This window comes from Panthera uncia, chromosome E3 (assembly GCF_023721935.1).
Source record: "Panthera uncia isolate 11264 chromosome E3, Puncia_PCG_1.0, whole genome shotgun sequence".
Lineage (NCBI taxonomy): Eukaryota > Metazoa > Chordata > Mammalia > Carnivora > Felidae > Panthera > Panthera uncia.
In genome coordinates, this window is record NC_064815.1 from 12,485,643 (window position 1) to 12,509,926 (window position 24,284).

The 24,284-nt window shown below is 40.2% G+C and overlaps 1 protein-coding gene across 1 annotated transcript in view; it reads right to left on the reverse strand.

Moving 5' to 3' along the window:
* Positions 1 to 24,284, reverse strand: part of USP31 (ubiquitin specific peptidase 31) — a 69,223-nt gene that overhangs the window by 30,314 nt on the left and 14,625 nt on the right. The window contains exons 3-8 of the mRNA XM_049639370.1: positions 12,177 to 12,314; positions 10,857 to 10,945; positions 10,673 to 10,765; positions 9,975 to 10,110; positions 7,566 to 7,710; positions 1,025 to 1,205 (exon numbers count right to left, since the gene is read on the reverse strand). Coding sequence (XP_049495327.1) covers positions 1,025 to 1,205; positions 7,566 to 7,710; positions 9,975 to 10,110; positions 10,673 to 10,765; positions 10,857 to 10,945; positions 12,177 to 12,314 — 782 coding nt within the window. The remainder of the gene's footprint in view (positions 1 to 1,024; positions 1,206 to 7,565; positions 7,711 to 9,974; positions 10,111 to 10,672; positions 10,766 to 10,856; positions 10,946 to 12,176; positions 12,315 to 24,284) is intronic.

The window sequence follows — 24,284 nt, forward strand, 5'->3', positions numbered from 1 at the left end:
AAAGTAAAAAAAAAAAAAAGATAGTCTAAACCTCCCATAAATTCTTAGCAGGAACAGATTTGAGAGAGATTTGTGACTCCCAAATTTCTGACTTAAGCAGCTGAATGAATAGTGGTGCCATTCGCTGAGACAGGAAATGCTGGAGGACCAGATTTACAGGGTAAGAGAATCTGTACAGTTTGGAACCTAACACTGAGGTACATGTACCGTCCAAGTTGATATGCTAAGAATTAAAGAATTAAAAAAAAAAAAAGCTGTTAAGAAAGTAGCTGGATATAGGTCTATAGGATCCACGAGGCGCCTGGGCCGAAAATAAACACATGAAATGAGACATTAACAATTAGATGAGCTCGAAGAGCCTTTCCAATTCAGACTCTACCATCCTTATTTTATAATTCTCCCCCCCTCCCCAAACCCTCAAATCAGGTCAACTTACATTCTTTATAAAAATCAGATTCAAAAATTAAAGATTTTTTATTTTTTAAAAGTTTTTAAATGTTTATTTTTGAGAGAGACAGAGAGAGAGAGAGAGAGAGAGAGACAGAGACAGAGAGAGAGAGAGCGAGCGTGTGCAAGCAGGAGAGGGGCAGAGAGAGGGAATCCCAAGTAAGCTTCATGCTGTCGTGCAGAGCCTGATGCAGGGCTCACAAACTGTGAGATCATGACCTGAGCCAAAGTTGTATGCTTAACCAACTGAGCCACGCAGGTGCCCCTCATAGTTTTGTTTTGTTTGTTTTTTTTTAAATTGTTTATTGTGAGAGACAGCAAGTGTGAGTGGGGGAGGGGCAGAGAGAGGGACGGAGGAAGAGAATCCCAAGTAGGCTCTGTGCTATCAGTGCAGGGTTTGATGTGGGGCTCAAACCCAGGAACCGTGAGATCAGGACCTGAGCTGAAATCAAGACTGGGATGCTTGACCAACTGAGCTACCTTGGTGCCTGTCATCCCTACTTTTTAAAGCATTTTTAATTGTTTGAAAACATTAGACTTTTAAAGTTTCAGCACTTACTGGTAGGTCAGTTTTTACCTTTTCCCTTGCTGCCCAGTGCAAGCTCGGTTACACACTAAAAGAACAATCTTGTCGCCTCCTGGTCTTGTCGGGGGCAAGTCTGTTTTCCCTTGCTTTGCTGCTGCCTGTGTACAAGAAGACAGTCGATGATGATCCAAGCCAAATTTCAAGTGGTTTAGATTGTTGTTTAAGTGGATTCCTGGAAAAAAAATTAAAAACAACTTATTCTATCTTTTCAAAATTCTTTCATTCGTTCATTACAAAGAAATTTACCCAGCAGAGAAATTAAGAAGCTGTCATTATGTAATTTAAACTACAAACGAAAAAAGAACAAATGATTATGAGATAACCAGCCATTAAAATAATTTCTTAAGCATCTATCATTTCCTTTAAACTAGCTTTATATATCTTAAAAAGTGAAATTTAAAATTCTTCACTTCAGTGAATACTGGATACAGTTGTATTTTTTATTATTTATTTATTTTGAGGGAGAGCGTGCATGCATGCGCACAAGCACAGGAAACAGGCAGAGACAGAATCCCAAGCAGGCTCCGCACTGTCATCATAGAGCCTGATATGGGAGGGACTCAATCTCACAATCATGAGATTTTGAGAGCAAGTTTGCAGAGATGATCCACCAGGGCAAATTTAAGGGGAGAGCATGCAACCAGGAACCAAATAAATTTTTAAAAAATAAAAAATTAAGACTAGTAAACGTGGAATGATCTTCAATATTTTAATAGCAGTTTCTTCTCCCTGATTAACAAGACAGACTTATAAAAAACAAAGTATAAACCGCACTTAACTAGACTCACAGCCATTATAGGACATGTCAACTTTAATGCAATCAACCACCCTGGATGGACCTACATTTAAGTGAACAAAAATATATGATCGATAGGCATAATACAGGTTGCTAGGAATCAGGTCTTTAGAAATGCCTAAAAGCAGCGCTATCTGTCAATCTTAGCTACTCAGCAATTCAGTACCTAGTACAACGCCCTGCACTTAGTAGAAATTTGAAAGTGCTTGATCAAATAACCATTCATTTCAATGGAATACTACTCAACCATTAAAAAGAATAAAACCTTGGGGTAGCTCAGTCAGTCAAGGTTCCAACTCTTTTTAGCTCAGGTCATGATCTCACAGTTTGTGGCATCAAGCCCCATGTTGGGCTCTGTACTGATAGCACAGAGCCTGCCTGGGATTCTCTGTCCCTCCCTCTCTGCCCCCTTCCCCAACTCGTGCACGTACACTCTCTCTCAAAATAAATAAACAAGAAAAAAAAAAAAGAAGGACATCTTGCCATTTGCAGCAACATGGATGGACCTTGAAGGCATTATGCTAAGTGAAAGAAGTCAGAGAAAGACAAATACTGCATGATCTCACTTATATGTGGAATTTAAGACAACAACAACAAAACGAAGGCAGAGATACACAGAAGAGACTGGTGGTCGTAGAGGAGAGTGGGAGTGGTCAGGCAAAATCGGTGAAAAGGGTCAAAAGGTACAAACCTCAAGTTATAAAATAAATAAGTAATGGGATGTAATGTACATTATGGGGAGTATAGTTAATAATACTGTATTGTATATTTCAAAGTTGCTGAGAGTAGACCTTAGAAGCCCTCATCATAATAAAAAAATTTTTGTAACTCTATGGTGATGGATGTTAACTAGATTTCCTGTGATGATCATTTTGCAGTATATACAAACACCGAATCATTATGCTGTACCCCTGAAACTAACATGTTATATGTCAACTACACCTCAACAAAAATAATAATAAAATTAAATTAAAATAATTGTTCACTTCTTTAATCTTTTGGAAGTATAGCCTAAGGAAATTATACCCCAACTTGCAAATAGAAGAAAGCCCTTCACCACCACCACCACACGCATAAATGAGAACAACAGCAAAAGGAGAATAAAAAGTGGCTTATAAAAAAGAATTCATAGCAGAATTCTGGCAATAACCTAAACATCCAGCAATACAAGACTTGCCAAACCTATTAAGGGACATCAGCATTACAGCAATTTAAAATAACAAGTATATGGTTAATACCAAAATAAATTCCAGATGAATTAGAGTTAAAAAAAAAAAAAGTATACAGAAGCTAGAAATAAGGAAAAATGGAATCTTCATTAAGCTATTAAAGGGAAGAAAACTTTTTAACCTTAAATACCAAAAAGAAATCACAAGAGGAAAAACAGGTTTCACTCCATAGCCATTTCAAACTTTGGTATGATAAAATAAAAATAAGAGAAGTCTGAATTTGAGACAATAAACGGCCTCACTGCCCAGCTCCTTGGCAGAAAGAAGGCTGGGGAGACCTGTTCTCAAGTGATAAGGGTCCCTAATGAGATGAGGGGGTACCACTCAACTGCACAGAAATCAAGCTCTGTGTTCAAAGAGCAGGCCCAGTTACTACCAGCTGCATGACTGGGGCAGTTATTCAACTCCCCAAGTCTTCCCTCATTTGTAAAACGGGGAAGGCAGCAAGTAGCCTCATAGGCCTCAAATAACTTATTTATAAAGATTAGAGCAAAGGCTAACACATACTTAGTAAAGTACAGTGTTCCAACAGAGCCACTCTCTGGTTAGAACACAATCACCTTGGACCTCATCAAATTCACTTAAAAACGAAATTTAGTATTAACCATTAACAACCGGGGTGTGAAAGGGGATTTGAGGAAATTTTCAGTTGAACATTAACTGGGCTCTTGCTCTGCATTAGGAACTATACTAAACTGCTGGGTACAGAAAGATAAAACAAAGCATAGCCCCAAGTGCAGAGAATTTCACAGCATGGTGCAGGCAGAGGAGAAAAAAAGATCATTTCCACGCAACATGCTGGTGTCAGAGATTAGCAGAAGCTTTCACTGGAACAAGGAAGAGGAGTAAGTCAGCAGCCTGATGTGGAGGAGGTAAGGAAAGGGTTTCAGGAAAAGGTGATGACTGAGTATTTTTTTACTGTAATGCAATTAAAAGTAGAAAACAAATTGAACAAAAGCACACACATGAAAAAGCACCTGGAAAATAAAGCTCCTAGGTCAAAAAAATTAAAACTTGAATAACAGACTACCTAGAAACTAATAATGTAAATATGGGTGGGTATACCAGAGAAAACCGAATCCACTGGCAGTGGAGAAAGCTGATCAACCCAACATACAGAATTACCAAAAGGTTCAGAAACTAGAGGCACCCGTGGAAGTAGGTGTGAAGGAAAAGAACTAAAATAAGGACTTTCAAGAATGGCACCAAGATCATTCAAAGCGGAAAGAATGGTCTCTTGAGGCACCTGGTGGCTCAGCCCGTTAAGCTGGTGTCAGAGATTAGCAGAAGCTTTGACTGGAACAAAGCTTGATCTCAACTTGAGATCAAGTTGAGACTTGATCTCAACTCAGGTCTTGATCTCAGGGTCACATGAATTCAAGCCCCACATTTGGCTCCACGTGGGGCATGGAGCCTACTTAAAAAAAGAAAAAAAGAATGGTCTCTCCAACAAATGTTGGTGCTGTTTACCTACAAAAGAATGCAGCTGGACTCCCACCTCAAACCATACACAAAAATTAATTCAAACGGAGCAAAGACCTAAATGTAAAAGCTAAAACTATAAAAACTCCTAGAAGTAAACACAGGAGTAAACTTCATGGTCCTGGATTTAAGGATGAAATCTTAGAGATGACACCCAAAGCATAAGCAATAAAAGAAGAAAAAAATTAGATCTCATCAAAACTAAGAACTTCTGTTCATCAAAAGACACTATCAAGAGAGTGAAAAGACAATTTATAGAATGGGAGAAAATATTTGCAAGTCACATATCTGACAAGGGTCTAGAATCTAGCATGTATCTCTTACAATACAACAACAACACCAACAACAGCACAATTTAAAAATGGGGCAAGAACTTGAATAGACATTTCTCTAAAGACAATAAACAAATGGCCAACAAGCACATGAAAAGATAATCAACTTCATGTATCACGACACACCACTTCACACCCACTAGGATGGCTATAATCAAAAAGATGGAAAATAATAAATGTTGCCAAGAATGTGGAGAAATTGTAACCCTCATATATTGGTTCAGCTGTTGCAGAAAACAGTCCAACAATTCCCCAGAAAGTTAAGCATGGAATTACCACGACCCAGTGTTTCCACTCTTAGGGGGATGTATGTGTGTGTGTCCCCCAAAAGAACTATAACCAGGTATTCAAACAAATACTTGTACGTGAACAGTCACAGCAGCACTATTTCATAATGTGGAAACAACCCAAATGTCCATCAACAGATGGAAAACAAAATATTCTATATACAAAAAAAAATTTTTTTTTAAAGTTGGGGGGCACCTGGGTGGCTCAGTCAGTTGAGCATCTGACTTCGGCTCAGGTCATGATCTCTTGGTCTGTGAGTTTGAGCCCCGCGTCAGGCTCTGTACGGACAGCTTAGAGCCTGGAGCCTGCTTCAGATTCTGTGTCTCTCTCTCTCTCTTTCTGTCTCTCTCTCTCTCTCTGCCCCTCCCCTGCTCATGCTGTCTCTCTTACTCAAAGATAAACATAAAAAAAATTTTTTTTAATGTTCTACATACATATAATGGAATTAAAAAAATTTTTTAATGTTTTATATACATATAATATTTAGCCATGAAATGGACTGAAGGACTGATAAATGCTACAACATGGATGAACCTTGAAACATGCTAAGTAAAAGAAACAAGTCACAAAAGGCCACAAATTATGATTCTCTTCACATGAAAGTCTAGACTAGGGAAATCTACAGAGACAGAGAGTAGAATAGTGGTCACTCAGGACTGGGTAGGATGGGTAGGTTGCAGGGAGGTGTGTGTAGGGGAGACAAAATAGGAGCTGAGAAAGGAGCTGGAGAAATGAATTCTCAACAGAGCAAACAGTGGGAAAGTATAAAAGTACACGGCATGTTTGAGAAAGAGAGTGACCTGGGTAGGGTACATGGGGAAGGAGACAGAATATAGTAGAGAGGCTGGAAAGAGAGGCAAGGACTCATCATGAGGGGCCAGGCATCCTTCCAAGGTGTTCAGATGTAATCTTAGACAAAGGGGAAATCCTAGCAAATCAATAAAAAGCATGTAACATGATCAGAAATGTAAGTCGGAATCAGTCTGGTGGCACCATGGAGAAATAATTGAACAGAAGAAAGCCTAGGGATAAAGGTATTACTAGAGAAGTTACTAGAAAAAGCCCGGTTGACACTGGTCTGAGCTGTATCAGTGGCAAGAGAATGAGAAGGAAAACTGCATAGTGTTTACTTAGTTCTATGTGAATTTTGAGAGAGAGGTCAAAATTTGAAGAAGTGCGGGGCGCCTGGGTGGCGCAGTCGGTTAAGCGTCCGACTTCAGCCAGGTCACGATCTCGCGGTCCGTGAGTTCGAGCCCCGCGTCGGGCTCTGGGCTGATGGCTCAGAGCCTGGAGCCTGCTTCCGATTCTGTGTCTCCCTCTCTCTCTGCCCCTCCCCCGTTCATGCTCTGTCTCTCTCTGTCCCAAAAATGAATAAAAAACGTTGAAAAAAAAATTAAAAAAAAAAAAAAAATTTGAAGAAGTGCTTGGATCCATCTTGGGTGAAAGTGGTGGCGCCATGATTCCACAGAAGAAGCACAGGAGGATCGGGTCTAAGAAATGCTGAGTGTTAAGACACCAACAGGACTTCTAAGCAGAGATTCCAGTGGACAGGCAGAAGTCAGGGAATGGAACCAGAAGGAAAGAGAGGGTGAGCAGGGGGGTTCAGTTCTAAAAATCATGGCAGTAGAAGAGATACTGATGAGACTGGATGGAGCGACGGGTCCATCAGAATTGCCTGTGAAAAACAAGTTTGCTGGGCCCCACCCCCAGAGCTGCTCATTCAGTAGGTCCGGGGTGGGGTGTAGGAATCTATAGTTCTCACCAGTTCCCAGGTGCCTCTCATGCTTTAATAATCACTGGAGTTGAGAAAAAGGACAGAAGCTCCAGAACCATGAAAAAGACCAGGAACAAAGTTCGAGTTGCCTAGCAACTTTCAAAACAGCCCCCAAATCCTGGAAGCACTATAGAGAGACATGCTGAGTTCCAAATCACAGCCGAAACCACAGGAAAAGGAGGCACTGTCAAAGCTGTACTCTCTTGCTGCCTATGGATGCAAATTTCTTAAGAGCAAGGTATCAAGAAAACATTTTACAGCACAGAGTTAGAATTTAGAAAGCATCAGAGCCGGGAACAAAATGCCAAAAAAACAACAAAAAAAAAGATGGCAGCTATGGCATAATACACCTTCCCAAATGCTGTCATAAGATACTTAAGAATCACTTCAGGGAGGATTTAGTCAGTTCTGAGCCTCCAATTGTGGAGAGGAAAGGTTAGATAAGAAATAGTGAGAACTGCCTTCTTCCAGAGAAACATGTTACCATAAAATTTATGCCATCCTAAAAACAAGCATTATGTGTATTTTTACCACAGTTAAAAAAAATTATGCCATCACATAATAGACATCTCAAAAGGGTATATACAGTTGTGAAACCTGCAAACCCCTGTGGAAACAGATGCTCATTTACCTCTTTGACTGAGAATTCCTTCAGGCCTAAATATTTCTGGAGTCTCAAAGGCAAAAATGCAGTCGCTTTCATGGACTGTTTCCAGGTCGTCTGTGTCACAAAAGGAACGATGGAACCCATCATAGTACATTTCCGTTAACACAATCTAAAAACGGGAAAAATGTAAACAGTTGGACAACTGGAAAGTCAATACGAATTGATCTCCCAATTCTACCATGAACTTCTGCAGCCTGTCAGGATTTGTGGTGATGTGAGAGGGCTCTGAGACATGTCACAGAGCCCACACTATCTGCCTTCAGTAAGGAAATCTAAGAAGCACAGTATCTTCTGTAAATGTGTAACAAACAATATACTCTGATTTCAGAACGCTATGGCACTGAATCCAGAGTTCCTCTAAGTTTCCGTGAAGAAACCCAGGAAATTATAAAAACTAATCCTCCTGTTTCACAAGGGGAAGACACTGAAGACAGGTGGGAAACTTGACAGAGTACCCGACCATTAAGTCTCGCAGCGAAGACCCAGTCCACATCTGATTCTGAGACTTTCTCCTACCTCATTAACTTTTTTCATTTCAAGTTAAGAAATGCCATATAACCATGGATTGTGTATTAGAAAAAAAAAAAAAAAGAAATCAACCCAAATGTCCAACAATAGGAACTAGTTAAATGTATTATAGTCCTACTGTAATTATAAAGCGATTACAAAGAATGATCTGAGTAAATAAGAAACAACATAAAGAGTAATGTGTGTAAGCAATTCCATTTTTATAAAATAATAAATGTAATATATATATAGAAAAAAATAAGAGTGAATATACAACACAGTATTAAAGTTAGTAAGTCTTAGTTCTAAGGTACTTATTAGGACAAGATACTTCTAAGTTATGCTTCTGAAATGGTTGAATATTTCACAATGAAACAAAAAAACAAAAGATGGGGGGAAAAAAAACAATGCAAACATTTAGATGCTCATTACACGCTCAGTAGCACCGTCTAGCGAAAAAGCACTGGATGGGGCCTAAAGAGGTTCCAGTCCCAGCCTGCCACCAACCAGCCCTATGACCTTGAACAAGTCACATGGTTTCTCTGGGCCTCCTTCAAATGAGGGGGTGGAAAATGGACCCCTAAAACCCCCTCTACTAATGCAAACATACCACAAGTCTGTGAGGTGAAACAGGCTGGTGGCATATTCCACAAACAGTCCAAGAAAAATATCCCTGGCACATTTTTCTTCTAATGATTTTAATGACCACATTGTTTTTCTGCAGGTGAACATACAAGTATAATTTACTTTCTCCAGCAAGCTAAGGTCAAAAACAAACTTGTAATTACATCACCCATTTAAACCACATGCAAAAAGAGCCAGATGCCACTGGAGGCTTTACAGATACAACCAGATTTACCCTGGAAACACATCTAAGCCTCCCTCCCTCATTCTGTCTTTCCCCTCATTCTGAAGGGGAAAAAAAGAATCAACAAGGACTTCACAGTAAGGAAGAATATGAACATTTTATCAACATGCCAGTACTTGGCCTATGAAAATATGAGATACTTACTACATTAGGGCCCCACTGCTGGTTGTATTTGTTTTACTGTGGTAACTTCCCAAATGAAGCCACATGAGGCCAAAGTACAAAATACCTTTAGTAATCAAGTGATTACACAGCAGCTTCCAGAAGCTATCTAGGGAGAAGTTATTCTACCACAGAATCATCTTTCTTAGTAAATCTAAAATAGAAAATGTTTTTCCAAATAAAGTCATAATAGTGAACTGAGTAAAAACTGTATGCAAAAATGTCAAGTCACAAACAGGCCAAAGTATCTGGGGTCAATTTAAATATAACTACTTATCAAAAATTTACCCAAAAAAAGAAGGCAGAGGGAGCACAATGTTCCTTTCTCTCATCTAAACAAAGGACGAGACACTGGCCCAGCTTTAAGCAGAAAGTGAACCATACTGAACATCTATATGTACTATACCAGCAAGAAGATATCCACTCTTGCCACCACAATGGAAAGGGGTTTTCAAGAACCACCAGTCAAGTTTTCTAAGCCTCTCTGACCTTCAACAACCACAGCAATGCTCTTCCTATTGCCTGCATAAGCTTCCCTAAGAATGGTTTAAGAGAGAATGCATAATTATACTTTATAAACAAAGCTAAAAGAAGGTCCTGGTGTAAGGTCACAACTTTCCTTCTAAAAATATATTACGATTAAATGAAGCACAAAAAGTTTTGATGTACATTTTCCTCCTTTGGGTCTTAATTTTTTTTTCCCCTCAACACACACACACAACTGGTTTTACATTTCTCTCTAACCATGCTTGGCAGAGGATTGTTAAAAAATTCCAGGAGAACAGAAAGCAACACTTTTATGACTCATGTGTAATCGGCCTTAGCACACTTATTACCTGATCAGTAGGGATCTTTGTTTCCATAGACACTGCTTCCCGAAGCCTGGCGACAGTCCCAGACAGAGGCACGGCAACACCAATCCTCATGCAGTGAGAACACTTCCCCTGATACACTACGGTAACATAGAGAGGCCTGTACAGATCAAAGCCAGATCTTCTTATTAGTCACTTATTTCAACTTAAATATAGAAGCAAAATGAAGAAACAAACACAGAACTGAAAGGGAAAAATCTCATTTGGACTTCAGTAGGACCAGAAAACAATAATCAACACATCTTTGGAAAAGGCAGTTGAACAAAATATATCAACACTTGATCCTGTGCTTTGTATGTTCTTCACAACAGCATAATTCCCAGAAATTATGAAAAACTGTTCAAATAAAGCAACTAATTAAAAGTGCAATAGAAAGTCTCTAGAAAATCTAGAAGGCACTCAACAACTCTCCTCCTCCCCCACACTATCAATGGATGAGCAACTGAACAGACTACAACCACAGGGACTGAAACGACTTGCTGGCCCCATGTACCTGTTCACCCTGTAAACTCAGACAGAGATTTATAAATTTCTGTAGGGTTTTAACAATGCCTGTATTCAATTTATCACTAATCCCATTTTTTTTCTAAATAGGTAAGAACACCTAACAGGAGCTGGACAGGAATGAACAGTCTTAATTTTATTAAATCTGTTCTTCTTACCTTGTGTGGGGTAGAGGAATTGGCAAAGAAATGCAGAGGAAAGGGTCAAAAGTGTTGCTCTGCTTCTGACAATGAGGACATGTCAAAGAAGATCTTCAAAAACAAAAATGAAAGACACACACAGTAAGAGCATCTATAGCTATGTTGAGCAGACCATATAAGAGACAATTTGATATGCCCATACCTGTACTGGGCTTGAAAAAGTTCTTGTACAAAAGTGCTACAGACAGGAAAAGATGGTCCCTCGGGCATCATATCAGTCTCTGACGGTGGCTAAAAAAAGGGAAAGTACAATTTCACAGATTAGAAGTACCAACTCTTGATTGAAGGTGAACGTGAAACTGTCACAAATGGCCTTCACTTCCTTTACAAGCTGTGCAGAGGTGCCAGTGAAAAGCATGTGCTAAAGGCACTGGAACGCAGCTGCCAGGACGGGGGTCACGAGGACTCCTCTCCCCACAGGCTCTCCCACACACCGTGCCTGTGCCAGTCTCTCCGCCCCACCCAGCAGCTGGGCAGTCCTTTTGCAGGGTGCTTCAATCTCCAACTCTCAAGGTCTCCCTGCAGCCTCTTGCAGGAAATAACCCCAACCACTGTGCCCTCAAGCTACAGCCCCTGCCGACCGCACCACTCGCTTTGGTGCCCAGTCCCTCTACTGCATATACTTAGTTAGCCTTTTCACGTCCATCCACCTGACAAAGAGTCACCGAACACCTGCTGCCACGTGCAGAGAGCCCTGCAAGGCCATTAGGACACAAAGATAAATAAGACACAGTGCCTGACCTTGAGTATGTCTCAGTCTGGTGGGAGAGCCAGCCACAAGCACATGGTCATATGTTAGTACAGAGTGTGCAGGCACAGAAGGACCCTGAATCAGAATATCTTGACGCCTTACCAGAACCATAGACTGAAATTTTGAGGCACAGAGCAGAATTAACAAAAACTTTAAAGGTGGCAAGAGAAAAGCAACTCTTTGGTCTTAACTATTTCTAGTATATAAATCAGTTTTCCATCATATTAAGGCTGCATCATAAAAATTGAGAATGTATCACTGTGTCTTAATAAGAATGTTATTCTAGAGGTTCAGTTTCTATACCCAAACCCAACCGAAACAGCAAAGACATCCACCCATTTCCTTTTCACCTATGTATTCATCTCAGTGATCTATAAGGGTATGTGTGTCATTGGAAAAGAAAGCAAATTCCTGCTTTAAAAACAGCTTAGTGAACTGGAATCACTCGGCTGTAGTCTAAAGCTAGTCATACATGCAATTATGTCCCCTCTCATTAGACTCTAAGTTCCTTAGAGACGGCATCTCTCGTATCTTATGCTGCCAGCACAGCAATAAACGTGGGGAAAATCCTCTAAGTATCCCTGAATTTTATACTCACCTGGAGCTTAGTCTATTTCGCTACATTAACTAAATGCAAACTGCAACAACTCCTCAGTGGAGGTTACCCTGCTCACTGCTCCCTGGCTGCCCCAGCAGGGTGCGCACCCTCACCTTCAGAGGAGGCTGGCCGCTCTGCTTCACAGCATGATTGAGGTCCTCATGAACTCGGTCCAAAAGCCACAGCAGAAACTCCTGGGCATCATGCTGGGAATTTCCCCGATATTGCAGTGCGTTCTTTGACACAATACTCTACACAGGTAAATAAATCAGCATGAATAGTCGTGAATTCATGGGTTTAAAGATGAACTATTTATAATCCCAAAGAAGGATGCAAGATCTCAAGGGTGTTACAGAGTACTTCCTAGAAAGACAGCAATATAAAAACAGATGCTTAATGTAAAAACCCCACCCCCAGAAACATGTACAGAAAACTTAAATGCACCTACCCAACAATCCTACTTTGAGAAATAGATCTAAAGGAAACCATGAAAACAGCATGCCAAGACTTCTAAGAAAATATTTATTCGTCAGGCTTTATAATAGCAAAAAAAATGGTAATAACTTGAACATTTAAAAACAAGAACTGGTCAAATAAGTAACACAGCATTGAATCATAAACCAAAGGATAAAATAAACACATCTACAAAATATAAATGACTGAGTGAATAAATAAGTAAGGGGACTAGATAAATCTTCTTTATAGAATTCCAAATAATTAATGTCAGTACTTCCCCCTCTAGGAGTTGGACCTTAACCTCCTACCTTGAGTAGTGACTTGCTTCCGAACACTAGAATATGGAAAGGAGCGGGGGTGGGGGCATGGGGGCTGGTGAAAGGTTCTCGGTGAACTGGTTAATTAAGATCATGGCTCTGGAGCAAAGAACCTGGGTTCAAATTTCTGCCCCACCACTTGTATTTGTGAAGCCTGGATCTCTCTTCCAAAGTAAAAGGGAGAATAATGGTTTAGTGTGATGGTTAGTGAGAACGCATGCACGATATTTTGTGTGTGAGGTAATAAGCACTCAACTTTCAGCTCTGAGTATGGGATTTGGAAGTATGGAGGAAGAAGGGGACACAACCGCACAAAGGGAGGGCAGTTAGAAGACAAATGAGCTGATGAGGCAAGAAATAATGAGGGTCCAAGCTAAGGCAGTGAGAACAGAAATGTGAAGGCAGACTTGAGAGATTTAGGAATTTAGGCAGTAGACTCCATAGGATTTGTGACCTAATGAATGGGGAGAGTGAGAAAGGAGGCATTAAAGTCACCAAGGTGTCTTCTCTGAATATGGGTAACCGATGGTACCCCTCATCAGGATAAAATGAAAAAAGAAGTCTGGGGAAGAGGACTGCATTTAAAGTTCTGTGGAACCTCCAAGTAGAAGTACCTGGTAAACAACTGAAAACTACAGATCTGGGGCCTGGTGGAAGAGTGTGTGCTAAGGACAAAAATTTGGAAGTCAACAGATGGGGGGGGGGGGGTAGTTGAAATCATGAGTACAGCTGAGACTGCCCAGACATAGTCATGAGAGATCAAGCCAGAAGACAGAATAATCCAGAGGACACTATATTTGGGGGCCCTCAAAGGAGACCAAGAGAAGGCCACCAAAGATATGGCAAGAAAATCAGGAGAATAGTCACAAGAGTCAAGAGAAAAGGGTTATGAAGGAGAGAGTGATCAACAGCGTTAAGAGTGATAGAGTAGGACAAAGAACTGAAACTGTCTACCGCATTTTCCAATTAAGATGATTATGGGCGGGGTGGGGGGCGGTGCCTGGTTGGCTCAGTTGGTGGAGAGTGCAACCCTTGATCTAGGGGTTGTGGGTTTGAGTCCCACACTGGGTGTGGAGATTACTTAAAAATAAACTATTTTAAAAAAGAAAAGAAAACAAGGGACAGACTTACAACTTGATAATGAGGAAGAACCATCACACCCTGATGATCAGTTAGATGTGAATGGTAACAAAATGATGATTTACAAAGATTCAAACTAAAGGAGGAAAAAATCAAAGGGACATGAATGAGAGGGAATACTGAGGTGTCAATTGGCAAAATTTACTAACTGGCCAAAGGCAGCAAAGGAGAGGAAGAACCCTGACAATAAACAAGGTTTCAGTGACTAGAAAGATGCCACTTGAATGCTACCTCGGAAAAAGGTACACAAAAGGAGAAATGGGTGTGGGAAGTCTTTACTATACTACAGTGCTTCCCCCATGGTCAGATGCCACCTGAATCGTCAAATTCAGTATTTCCTTTCTTGGTCTTCACCTTCCTCAATCTTCCCATAGCATTTTATACCTGACACCTTACCTCATCTTGAAATAGTCTGGCTTGTGGCCTTATGCACTCATTTAGGAGAACCAAAGCTGGAGCCATTGGTGTGCACAGTAGGAGAATGTGAGCTATAGAAGAGAGGATTTCACAGTAAAGAAAAATAGGCCAAAAACAAACAAGCTAACAAACAAAAAACATTAGCACCAGCAGCACTGTTGATGGTGTGGCCAACTCAGGATGGAAGAGAAACAAGTGACTGGTGATACTATTATTAATGGACACGAAGAAGAAATGATGGACAACACCAAGGTTTTTAGTTTCTAGTCTAGGTAGACAATGAGATCAGGAACAGAGGAAGAGATGGGGGACAGCAGAGCTTCATATATGGTGAATCTGAGGTACCTAAATGATCGCCGGTGAGGTGAAGTCTGGTGCTCAGGAAAGAGAACTGAGCTGCCAAGTTAAATCGGAGAGGCATTCACCTTCCGTATGAACATGGAGGGAAAAAAAGCAGAAAAGGAGGCAACTAGGATCTTGAAGAATGCTAGCACAGAAGGGACAAGTCACAATACAGAAGCCAAGGAAGATAAGAGTGGCCAGGAGAACCAGAGACGGAGGCAGTGATGTAAACTACCGCAGGCAAGCCAAGCAGGGCACTGACATGGTCCCTGGGAAGGGCAAGTTAAGAGGCTGACTGCAATTTCAGTGATGCAGAATACTGACCAGAGAGGGTGGGAGGGAAGAAAAGGTAAGGAAACTGAATGACTGCAAGAAGACCACCCTTCATATGCGAGAGGCTCGGTTATAAAAGGGAAGAGGAAAGATGCTCTGCCCGTTGAGGGGCTTACAGGGCAGAGGGACTTAACGCACTGAGAGAAGGAGCTAACAGAAGGGAGACACAGCAGAAAGAGGATTCTCCAGTGAGAGGCGAAGGTGGGATTCAGAAAAGAAGTAGAGAAGCGCCTTTAACAGGAGGTGGGAGACACAGAAGGGGAGGAGGTAACGATGGTTACGGATTGAGAAGTTATAGACAGCAAAGCAGGGAACCTTTGTTTCTGTTTGTTGTGTTGTTCCTTTTTGGAAGAAGCAAAGGACAACTGCCAAGAGGAAGTCTCAGGTGTGGCAAGGTTAATGACAAATGTCATGGCATGTTGCTGGGCACACAAACTGCCTGAAGCATAGCAAGTGTCTGGCCTGGGAACCCTCTCCCGTATTTACCTCCAGTGGGGGTGAGGGATTTCTCAGCATATGCATGATCCTAAGAAACAAATGAACTGAAATCAGGCTCTTCATTTGTGTCACAGCAGACACCTCATGCACAGTGTCCGTCACATTTCGGAGCAGGGATGATGTACAGTTAAGACTGATTTATGATTCCTGCCGCTATCACCTCAGCTCATCTGGCGCTTAACTGTCAATCGCGGTGTATAAGGTGCCGTACAGAGGCTGCTCAACAAGATTTTTGTTGGGCACGACTCCACAGGCAACAGGACTTCCACAACCACTGTAACTAGGGCAAAAACTACTCTGGGTCAACCTCACCCTAAATCCCTACATCACAGACTGTTTTACAGGGAACCTCGCTGAACACACACACTAACCCAAAGGATCCTTTTTCTGCCCCTTTGCCTCCTTCACAATGGTGACTTATTCCCACTGCAGAGACCCAAGGGACTATTTATTTTACTTCCTACCAAGACAAAACAAAACAGAATAATCTAATAACCATCCTTTAGTGTGTGTTACAGAAAAAAAAAAAAAAAAAAAAAGTGGGAGCCAAGAAGGAAAAATAGTGGAGGGGCACCTGGGGGCAATCCTATACTCAGTAGGTTAAGCATCCGACTTTGGCTCAGGTCACAATCTCAAAGTTTGTGAGTCTGAGCCCCGCATCTGGATCTGTGCTGACAATCAGAGCCAGAACCTGCTTTGGATTCTGTGTCTCCCTCTCCCTCTGCCCCTCACCTGCTTGTGCTCTGTCTCTCTCTCAAAAATAAATAAACATTAAAAAATTTTTTTAAAAAAAAGGAAAAATAGTGGGAATCAAGAAACCTGGGCTGGATCTCTGGCTCCGCCACAAACCACTGCTTGTCACAGAACCACTGATTCCTGATTTATATATAAAGCGAAGCAGCTGAGTTGGCCATCGATGACACCCCTGGTGTCCCAAATCTTCACCTAAGCTCTTCCCCCAGAGTCCCAACAAGCGATTTGATTTTTGCTTTGGGTCTCATCTGACATTGCTTTGGTTTGCCTTTTATGATTTTTTGCATAATTAAACCTTAGTTTATTTTTATTTATGTCCTAAAATCAATCCTTTTGTGTTTTTGCAGTTTTAAAAAAAGTTCATTATCGCTGGAATAGGTCATCTATAAATAGGAACATTGCTACAATCTGAGAATTTAAATTTGTCACTTCTATGAAAAATAAATATGAGCCTTTTTTTTTTAATGTTTATTTTTAAGTAATCTCTACACCCAACGTGGGCCTCCTGAAATCAAGAGTTGCATGCTCCATGGACTGAGTCAGCCAGGTGCCCCAAATATGAGCCTTCTTAAAATCAACCTTGCATATTTATGTCTACTTTATAGAATGGGGGTATGGTATTTATTTGGAAAAACATTAACTATCCTATTGGTTTAAATCCTATACATCCTACTATGAATAAATTTGACCATCACTCCAATTTTCCTTTCAGTTAGGGTGATCCTTAACTTCCAGTTGCTAAACAATAAAGGTTAAACAAATTTGTAGAGCTTTCAAGTTTCATAAAATTTCTCTTTACCCTTCAAATAAAACCTTAAGGTTTTAATAAAACCTTAAGAGAGCTTTTTTTCCCCTTACAAAGAAAAAAAAAAAAAAAAAAGGAGCTGGAAGCATGGCCCAGGAAAGAAAAAGAATTAAATCTCTCTACCTGGAACGGTAAAATCAGACATGAGGTTCTTTCTTTCTTTCTGTAGAGCCCTAGTACAGAAGCAGCAGAATCCTGGGCTCCAGGGAAAAGAGAGAAACTGGTTCAAGACACACTTTATCTGATCCCAGGAAGAAGACAACAAAGCATGGGGAAGGGACATGGCGGTATTGATTTGATCAGGAGCTGGGTTTACCCTTTCGGGGAAAAGGTAGCTTGCCAAAACTCACCAAACCAAATTATCACCCACCTTCCATGATTCTATGCCAGAAGAAAAGGAGAATTTATTTCCAGTGATTCTGGGTAAGAAGCAGAAGAACTTGGGAGGACAACAGTACTTACATGTTAAGAGAAAGATGAGATGTGAACAGATGAGTTCAGAGATGGCATCTAAAAGTGAAATTTGGTTTCTGGACTGTGCTGGAAAGAACAGACTAACACTTGTCTTGAGAAAAGTTCCATCTTTTGAATCTGACTTTATGGACAACTACTAAGTTGATGAAGAATAATTAACCAAAACATAAGGGATGAAATTGGTGCAAATGGATGAATACTGCAAAACCAGACATGACCCATGAAAAACAGTGATAGAGAGTGCCCATACAACAGAGTTCCATACCAGGGTACAGAATGCAGCCATGCTCAGAGTTCCCTGTGTCCTGAATCCATTCTTTGCTCCTTATCTTCACCTCTGGTGGGGAAGTCTTTCCACGTAACCAAGTTAGGCCGAGAGGCCCTCAGTATTAGCCAGTATTAGCCAGCCGTGGCAACAACAGACCCCTGAAAGAGACTGTAAAGCCTCCAGACTTTCACACATACTTTCCCTATGACTCGAATGCCCTCCACTCCCATTCCTCAAATGCATTCCCTTACTCTCCTTCCTTGGTAGGATGGAGCGGGGAGCTGGGTGGGAGAGGACAGAGACAAAAAAGAAAAGAAACAACAGGAAAGGAGCTTCCATCCAAGATGGAAAGACAACTCAATGAGAATAGTAGAGAATGCCACACACAGCCTGTTTGTGTGTCCATGTTTGACCACAGGGGAAAGGGAGTTATTTCGGGTACAGAGCTCCTTCATCGTTCCAGACAGAAGGGCCTAACAAGGGTGACTTAAGTATAGCTGTTCCTTGTATACAAGTTCTCATGATTCAGACTCAGGAATTAAACAGATTTGGACAGCAAGAGATATCTGCACTGTTAAAAGATTAGATTTGGATATTAAACAGACTCACATGTACCATAAAGACTTGGTGGCAGAGACTCATTGCTGAAATAGAGACTAGAAAAGGGTATATATCTTCTCTTTAAAAAAAAAAAAACGCTATAATAAGAATGTTAAGAAATGGTTACTGCATTTCAAAAAATTACAAGTAAGGTGAAGTAGGGTCAAGAGTATTAGAGATGGGATGATAGGGAGAAAAACAAATGGAACCCCAAGTGGTTCATTCAGATGAACAATGAGCAAACGTGTCACAACAGATCCTAACGCTATACTAAGGTAGAAAATACAGCAGCAAGAGAAGCCCCCCCAAGTGTATAAACAGTGGCTGGAAGTTTCCACTAGAAATGCAACAGAAACAGAAAGACTAGATTCTGAATACCTGGGTTCAAGTCCTCTTTCCACCACCTTTTACTTCATGTGTGGTTTCTCTGAGCCTCAGCTAACTTTTCTGTAAAATGGGGGTGAGAATACTTTTCTAAAAGAATTACTGTGAAGCTTTAATGAGATTTATTTTACAAACTCTATAAAAGTATTTCATAAAAAAGTTTTATAAAAGCATTTTATAAACTCTTAAACTCTACACAGCTTCTATTATTTAAGCTGCAAAAGTCAAGAAAAAAGAAAGGAATTATCCTATAGAAGCCTGGAAAATGTCAAAGAGAAAGAAAAGCACTGGCTCTTGACCCCTGGCTGCACATTAGAATCATCAAGGGAAATTAAAAAAACAACAACAACAAAACAACGAACTGGGAGCAGCCCAGAGATACTGATTTAATTATCTACAGTGGGACCTGATCATTGCTAATTTTTTTGAAGTGTGATTTTTTTTTAAAAATTCTATTTCTATGTGAAGCCAAGACAGAAAGAACATGGTCACAGTGGAAAAGCCTTGAAGTTTCACTTCCAAAGGCACTAAAATTTACAGGAGGCTCTTGTCATAACTATATTATATCACTTATTACACTATGCTGTATTTGTATCACTAGAACATATAATCCATCTGCCTCCACCACTAGACAGTGATCAAGAAGGTCTTATTCAATATTATTTCCCCAATATCTAGCAAATACAATACATGAAACAAACAGTAAGAGTAATGGCAGTTAATAATTGAGTGCCTATAAAGTATCAGGCATTAGACTATTTATAGATGTTATTTCTTATAAAATTAATCCCCCAAAATTCCCTATTTTGTTAAGTATTATTACCATTATTTACAAACAAAAAAACTTGGGCTCAGAAAAAGTGAAATAACTTGTCCAAAGTTACACCATTCTTCAACCTCCTCTAATTAAAACAGCCTTAAGGCATTTTTGTCCATAATCCTTCAATAAATGATTTTTTTCCTTATATGACTCAGGATCATACAGGGCTTGGTCATTCGGTATGGCATTTCTCAATGCAGACATAAAACATATGTTAGAAACTGAACTACAGCTGTACCAAGACTGAGGCTTCTGGGAGTTTATTTGCTTTTAAATAAATCCTTGTTAATCGGTGTTTGTTTTGTTGTAATTTGCATTTTTCCTATGACTGAAATATGACCCAGAAATAAAAATGGAGCTTATCTAATTGAAATGTTATTATTTGAGGGGTAAGGAGGAATTTGGACTATGTCAGAAGATCAAGTTGCAGCATGTGAAGAACTATGTCCTGCCTGAGTGTCCCAGGATGCTAGAGAAAGCAAACAATAGAGAGACAACAATCTGGCTCTGGAGAACTACATCTGTCTCTCATCAAAAAGTGTAAAGGGGAGTGCTTTCACCTTAAAATGCTCAAGCTGTTCTGCTGGTGGCGATAAATTCCGATCCAGTCCATCCTTTCCAGCACACCCCAAGTGGCCAAGCCTAGCCAACTCCAAGGTTAAAGTCAGCTCAGGTCGCCAAAATGTGTTTATGTCTCTAATCAAGTAATTTAAGTAACTCAGGAGTATCTTCTTTTTGGTCTGTCATTATCCAACATATTTCTAAGATTCTTGCCAGCCACAATAAAATAAAGCCTTTTAAAAAGTTTGTGGGGTTTTTGTTTTTGTTTTTTAGAGGAAGGGGGAAATTTTGGCTAACAATACAGTAAAAAAAAAAAAAAAAAAAAGCATACATCTAGTCCCAATTTACCCAAAAGGCCATCATCATATGGGAGTGTAATAATCTTCAACAGTTAAAAGTCGAAACAGATATCTTGGAACCCCCTCTACTTGCTAGATGGGATCCTGCTTGATTCATGAATTATTTAATAAAACTAATTATATCTTAATTTTTTTTAAGCCAAAACAGAAAAACTAGAAAATTCATCTAAATATCTAAGAAACTACAGGAGTGCCTGGATGGCTCAGTTGGTTGAGTGTCTGACTTCAGTTCAGGTCATGATCTCATGGTTCATGGGTTCCAGCCCCATATCAGGCTCTGTGCTGACAGCTCAGAGCCCAGAGCCTACTTCAGATTCTGGGTCTCCCTCTCTCTCTGCCCCTCCCCCACTCACGCCCTTTGTTTCTCAAAAATGAATAAACGTTAAAAAAACTTTAAAAAATACCTAAGAAATTATTTTTTTCTACAATGGAATTTTATAAAGTTTTAAAATCATTGAGAAATATATAACACAATTAAGTGAAAAGAAGATGCAAAACTACATACATATGAACATGATTTCAAACTTTTAAGATACATTTTTAAAGACCTTTTTGTCTTTTATCCTTCAAAATATACACCAAGACATTAACAGTCATTGCCTCAGAATGGCAAATTTTAGGTGATCTATATCCCTTTCTTCCTTATATGTTTCCATATTTCTGATGTTTTCTAAAATGATTTTGCTGGTAACAACGACCAGGTCGACCAGGTGGAACTTAAGGGGATCTTACGAGAGCACACCCCGGTATTTTGGCCAGGGAACCCAAATCTTCTGCACAGAAGATGGGGCTGGCAAAACACAGATATGTACCTTATTTGTAGTTATGGCTTTGGCCCCAAATCCCAGTGAATCAGACTGTACTATGCTGAGAATTTCTTTTTTCTCTAATAGACAGACCTAAGGAGCCTCAAAGCAGTTTTCTGCCTAGCGTAATCCTAAACTCAAACCCATACCAATCTTTGGATCTTATCACTGGAGGAAAAAAGTGACAGCGGCTAGCATCAAAGAAAATTGGCGCAAAGAGACAGGAAAAGAGTTTACGTCTACAGACACCGACCAAGGGCCCTTTTAAGCCACCCTGGCTTGCCAGGTAGGAGGTGAAAGCTTAGCCCTAGGAAGAGAAAAAGACAGCCCAGGATCAGCTTCCTGATCAAGTGGACAGAAGCAGAGGAGGAACATAGGCTTGGCTTATAAACTCAGCACGTGGCACTGCTCACCAGCCCAGGGGCCAAAATTCTTGGTTGAGTGGCACTGCTCTTTGGGGTGGAAGTGAAGTGCCCTGTACCCCCTTGGAGGTGGAACAGGGTAAGAGAGACAAGAAGTAGGGAACACATAAGGTCAAGCCTTGAATTATGCCGAAGCTAAACATGCATATATTTCTTAAATAATCTGCGTGTGTATGTATGTATGTAATTATACACAAAGAGACAAAGCATGCATCCTCTTGATTCTGAATATATTAGTATCTGGTGATAAACAGATCTCAGGTTTTTAATTTTTGTTTTTTAAGTTTATTTTCAGAGAGACAGAGACAGTGGGGGGGGGGGTCAGAGAGAGGGAGAAAGAGAGAGACTCCCAAGCAGGCTCCGTGCCGCCAGCAGACCCCAATGTGGGGCTCAAAACCAAGACCGTGAGATCATGACCTGAGCCGAAATCAAAAGTCGGACACTTAACCGACTGTGCCACCCAGGCGCCCCCTGAAATGTTTCTGACTAAACAGTCAGTTTTATAAAGTTATCCAAAATACTCTGCAAATAATCTTGTTTTGAAGTATTATTGTTACTGCATTTTGATAACTGAAACATCAACTAGTAGTAACCAAGAGGTATCATTCAAAACAGATCCAGCAAGTTTCACTACAAATTATGTGTTCATATTGCCATAAACCCGGATGCCATCAACCCAATTATATCTTAGCTGGCTGACGATGTTTTCAAGTCATGGGCCTGCCATGTCACTTCTCCACACCCAACACTGTGTAGGCCTGAAAGTCAAGCCAGGTTGACTCCTGAGCGGCAGACAGGTATGGTCTCCAAATCAATCCTGGCCTCTGCCAGTTCTTTCAACTCTCATCATGAAAATCAGATTGCATAAAAACCAGCATAGGGACTCATTCTGCCTCTAGGTTTTCCCTAACAAAGTACAATTTAGAACCTTCCCAGCCTCAGCCTGGTCTGACCTGACCAATTCTAGTTGGTTCAGGCCTTGGTCATCTGACGGTAGAAGGGGAAGGCTAAATGGAAGAGCGTGTGAATACACAGAAAACAAAGGGAAGTCTGCGAAATCAAAACAGGGTAACTCCCTAAGTTATCAAAACGTTGAGGGGCTCCTGGGTGGCTCAGTTGGTTAAGCACCCGACTTCGGCTCAGGTCATGATCTCGCGGTCCGTGGGTTCAAGCTCCGCATCGGGCTCTGTGCTGACATCTCAGAGCCTGCAGCCTGTTTCAGATTCTGTGTTTCCCTCTTTCTCTGACCCTCCCCTGTTCATGCTCTCTCTCTGTCTCAAAAATAAATAAATGTTAAAAAAATAAAAAATAATAAAAAATAAAAAATAAAAAAATAAAAAACGTTGCTATCATATGGGTACACTTCCACTTTAAAGAACAGATGAAGCTGTCCTACCTCACTAGTAATTGAAGACATCAAAATTAAAACAATAAAATGCTATTTTCTATTTATCAACTTAAAGATTTCTATTTTGCAACAGTGGGGTACAACAGACATTCTTACACACTGCTAATGGCACAACCTTATAAAATAAGGTAACAATGTAACTTAAGGATCTTCAAAATAAATAAGCATTGACCCAGGAATTTCACAGAGTATATGCTAAAGAAATAATCAAAAGTAACTGTAGTTTTCTTACTGATTCTAAGAATTCATATGTTATGAATAATCACCATTTTCTGCTTGTAAAAAAAAAAAAGTAAAAGATTTATGTAAAAATTATTCATCACAACAATCAGAAACATCCAAAAATAGGTCAACATATACCTTCATACAATGATCTGGAGTTTTGTGACAAATTAATCATAATACAATATGAAATGAAAATCACATGATGTAAAAGTGTATATACAGTTTGATATCAATTATGTTAAAACACATCCAGAGGGGGAAAAAGGCAAGAGAGTAATATACCAAATAACTTATATACATTTTCAATTTTCTTTTTTTTAATGTTTATTTATTTATTATTTTTGAGAGACAGAGAAAGAGAGAGGGAGAGAGAAAGAGAGCGCGAGCAGGGGAGGGGCAGAGAGAGAGGGAGACAGAATCCCAAGCAGGCTTCAAGCCGTTAGCACAGAGTCCAATGCAGGTCTCGAACCCATGAACTGTGAGATCATGACCTGAACCGAAAGAGACTAAGAGTCAGATGCTTAACCAACTGAGCCACCTAGGTGCCCCTCAATTTTCCACCTTCAACCTTTTACATATTTTCTAAGTTTTCTACAATAACTTGGGTAACACTCTTACCAAAATAGATTTCATCTCATAATGAACTTAAGCAGAAGAAACCAGACACATATTTAACGCAAACCAAAAACACAATGAGGGGTGCCTGACTGGCTTAGTTGGTGGAGTACGTGACTCTTAATGTGCAGGGTTGTTGTGAGTTTCAGCCCCATGTCAGGGGTAGAGTTTGAAAAGAAAAGAAAAGAAAAGAAAAGAAAAGAAAAGAAAAGAAAAGA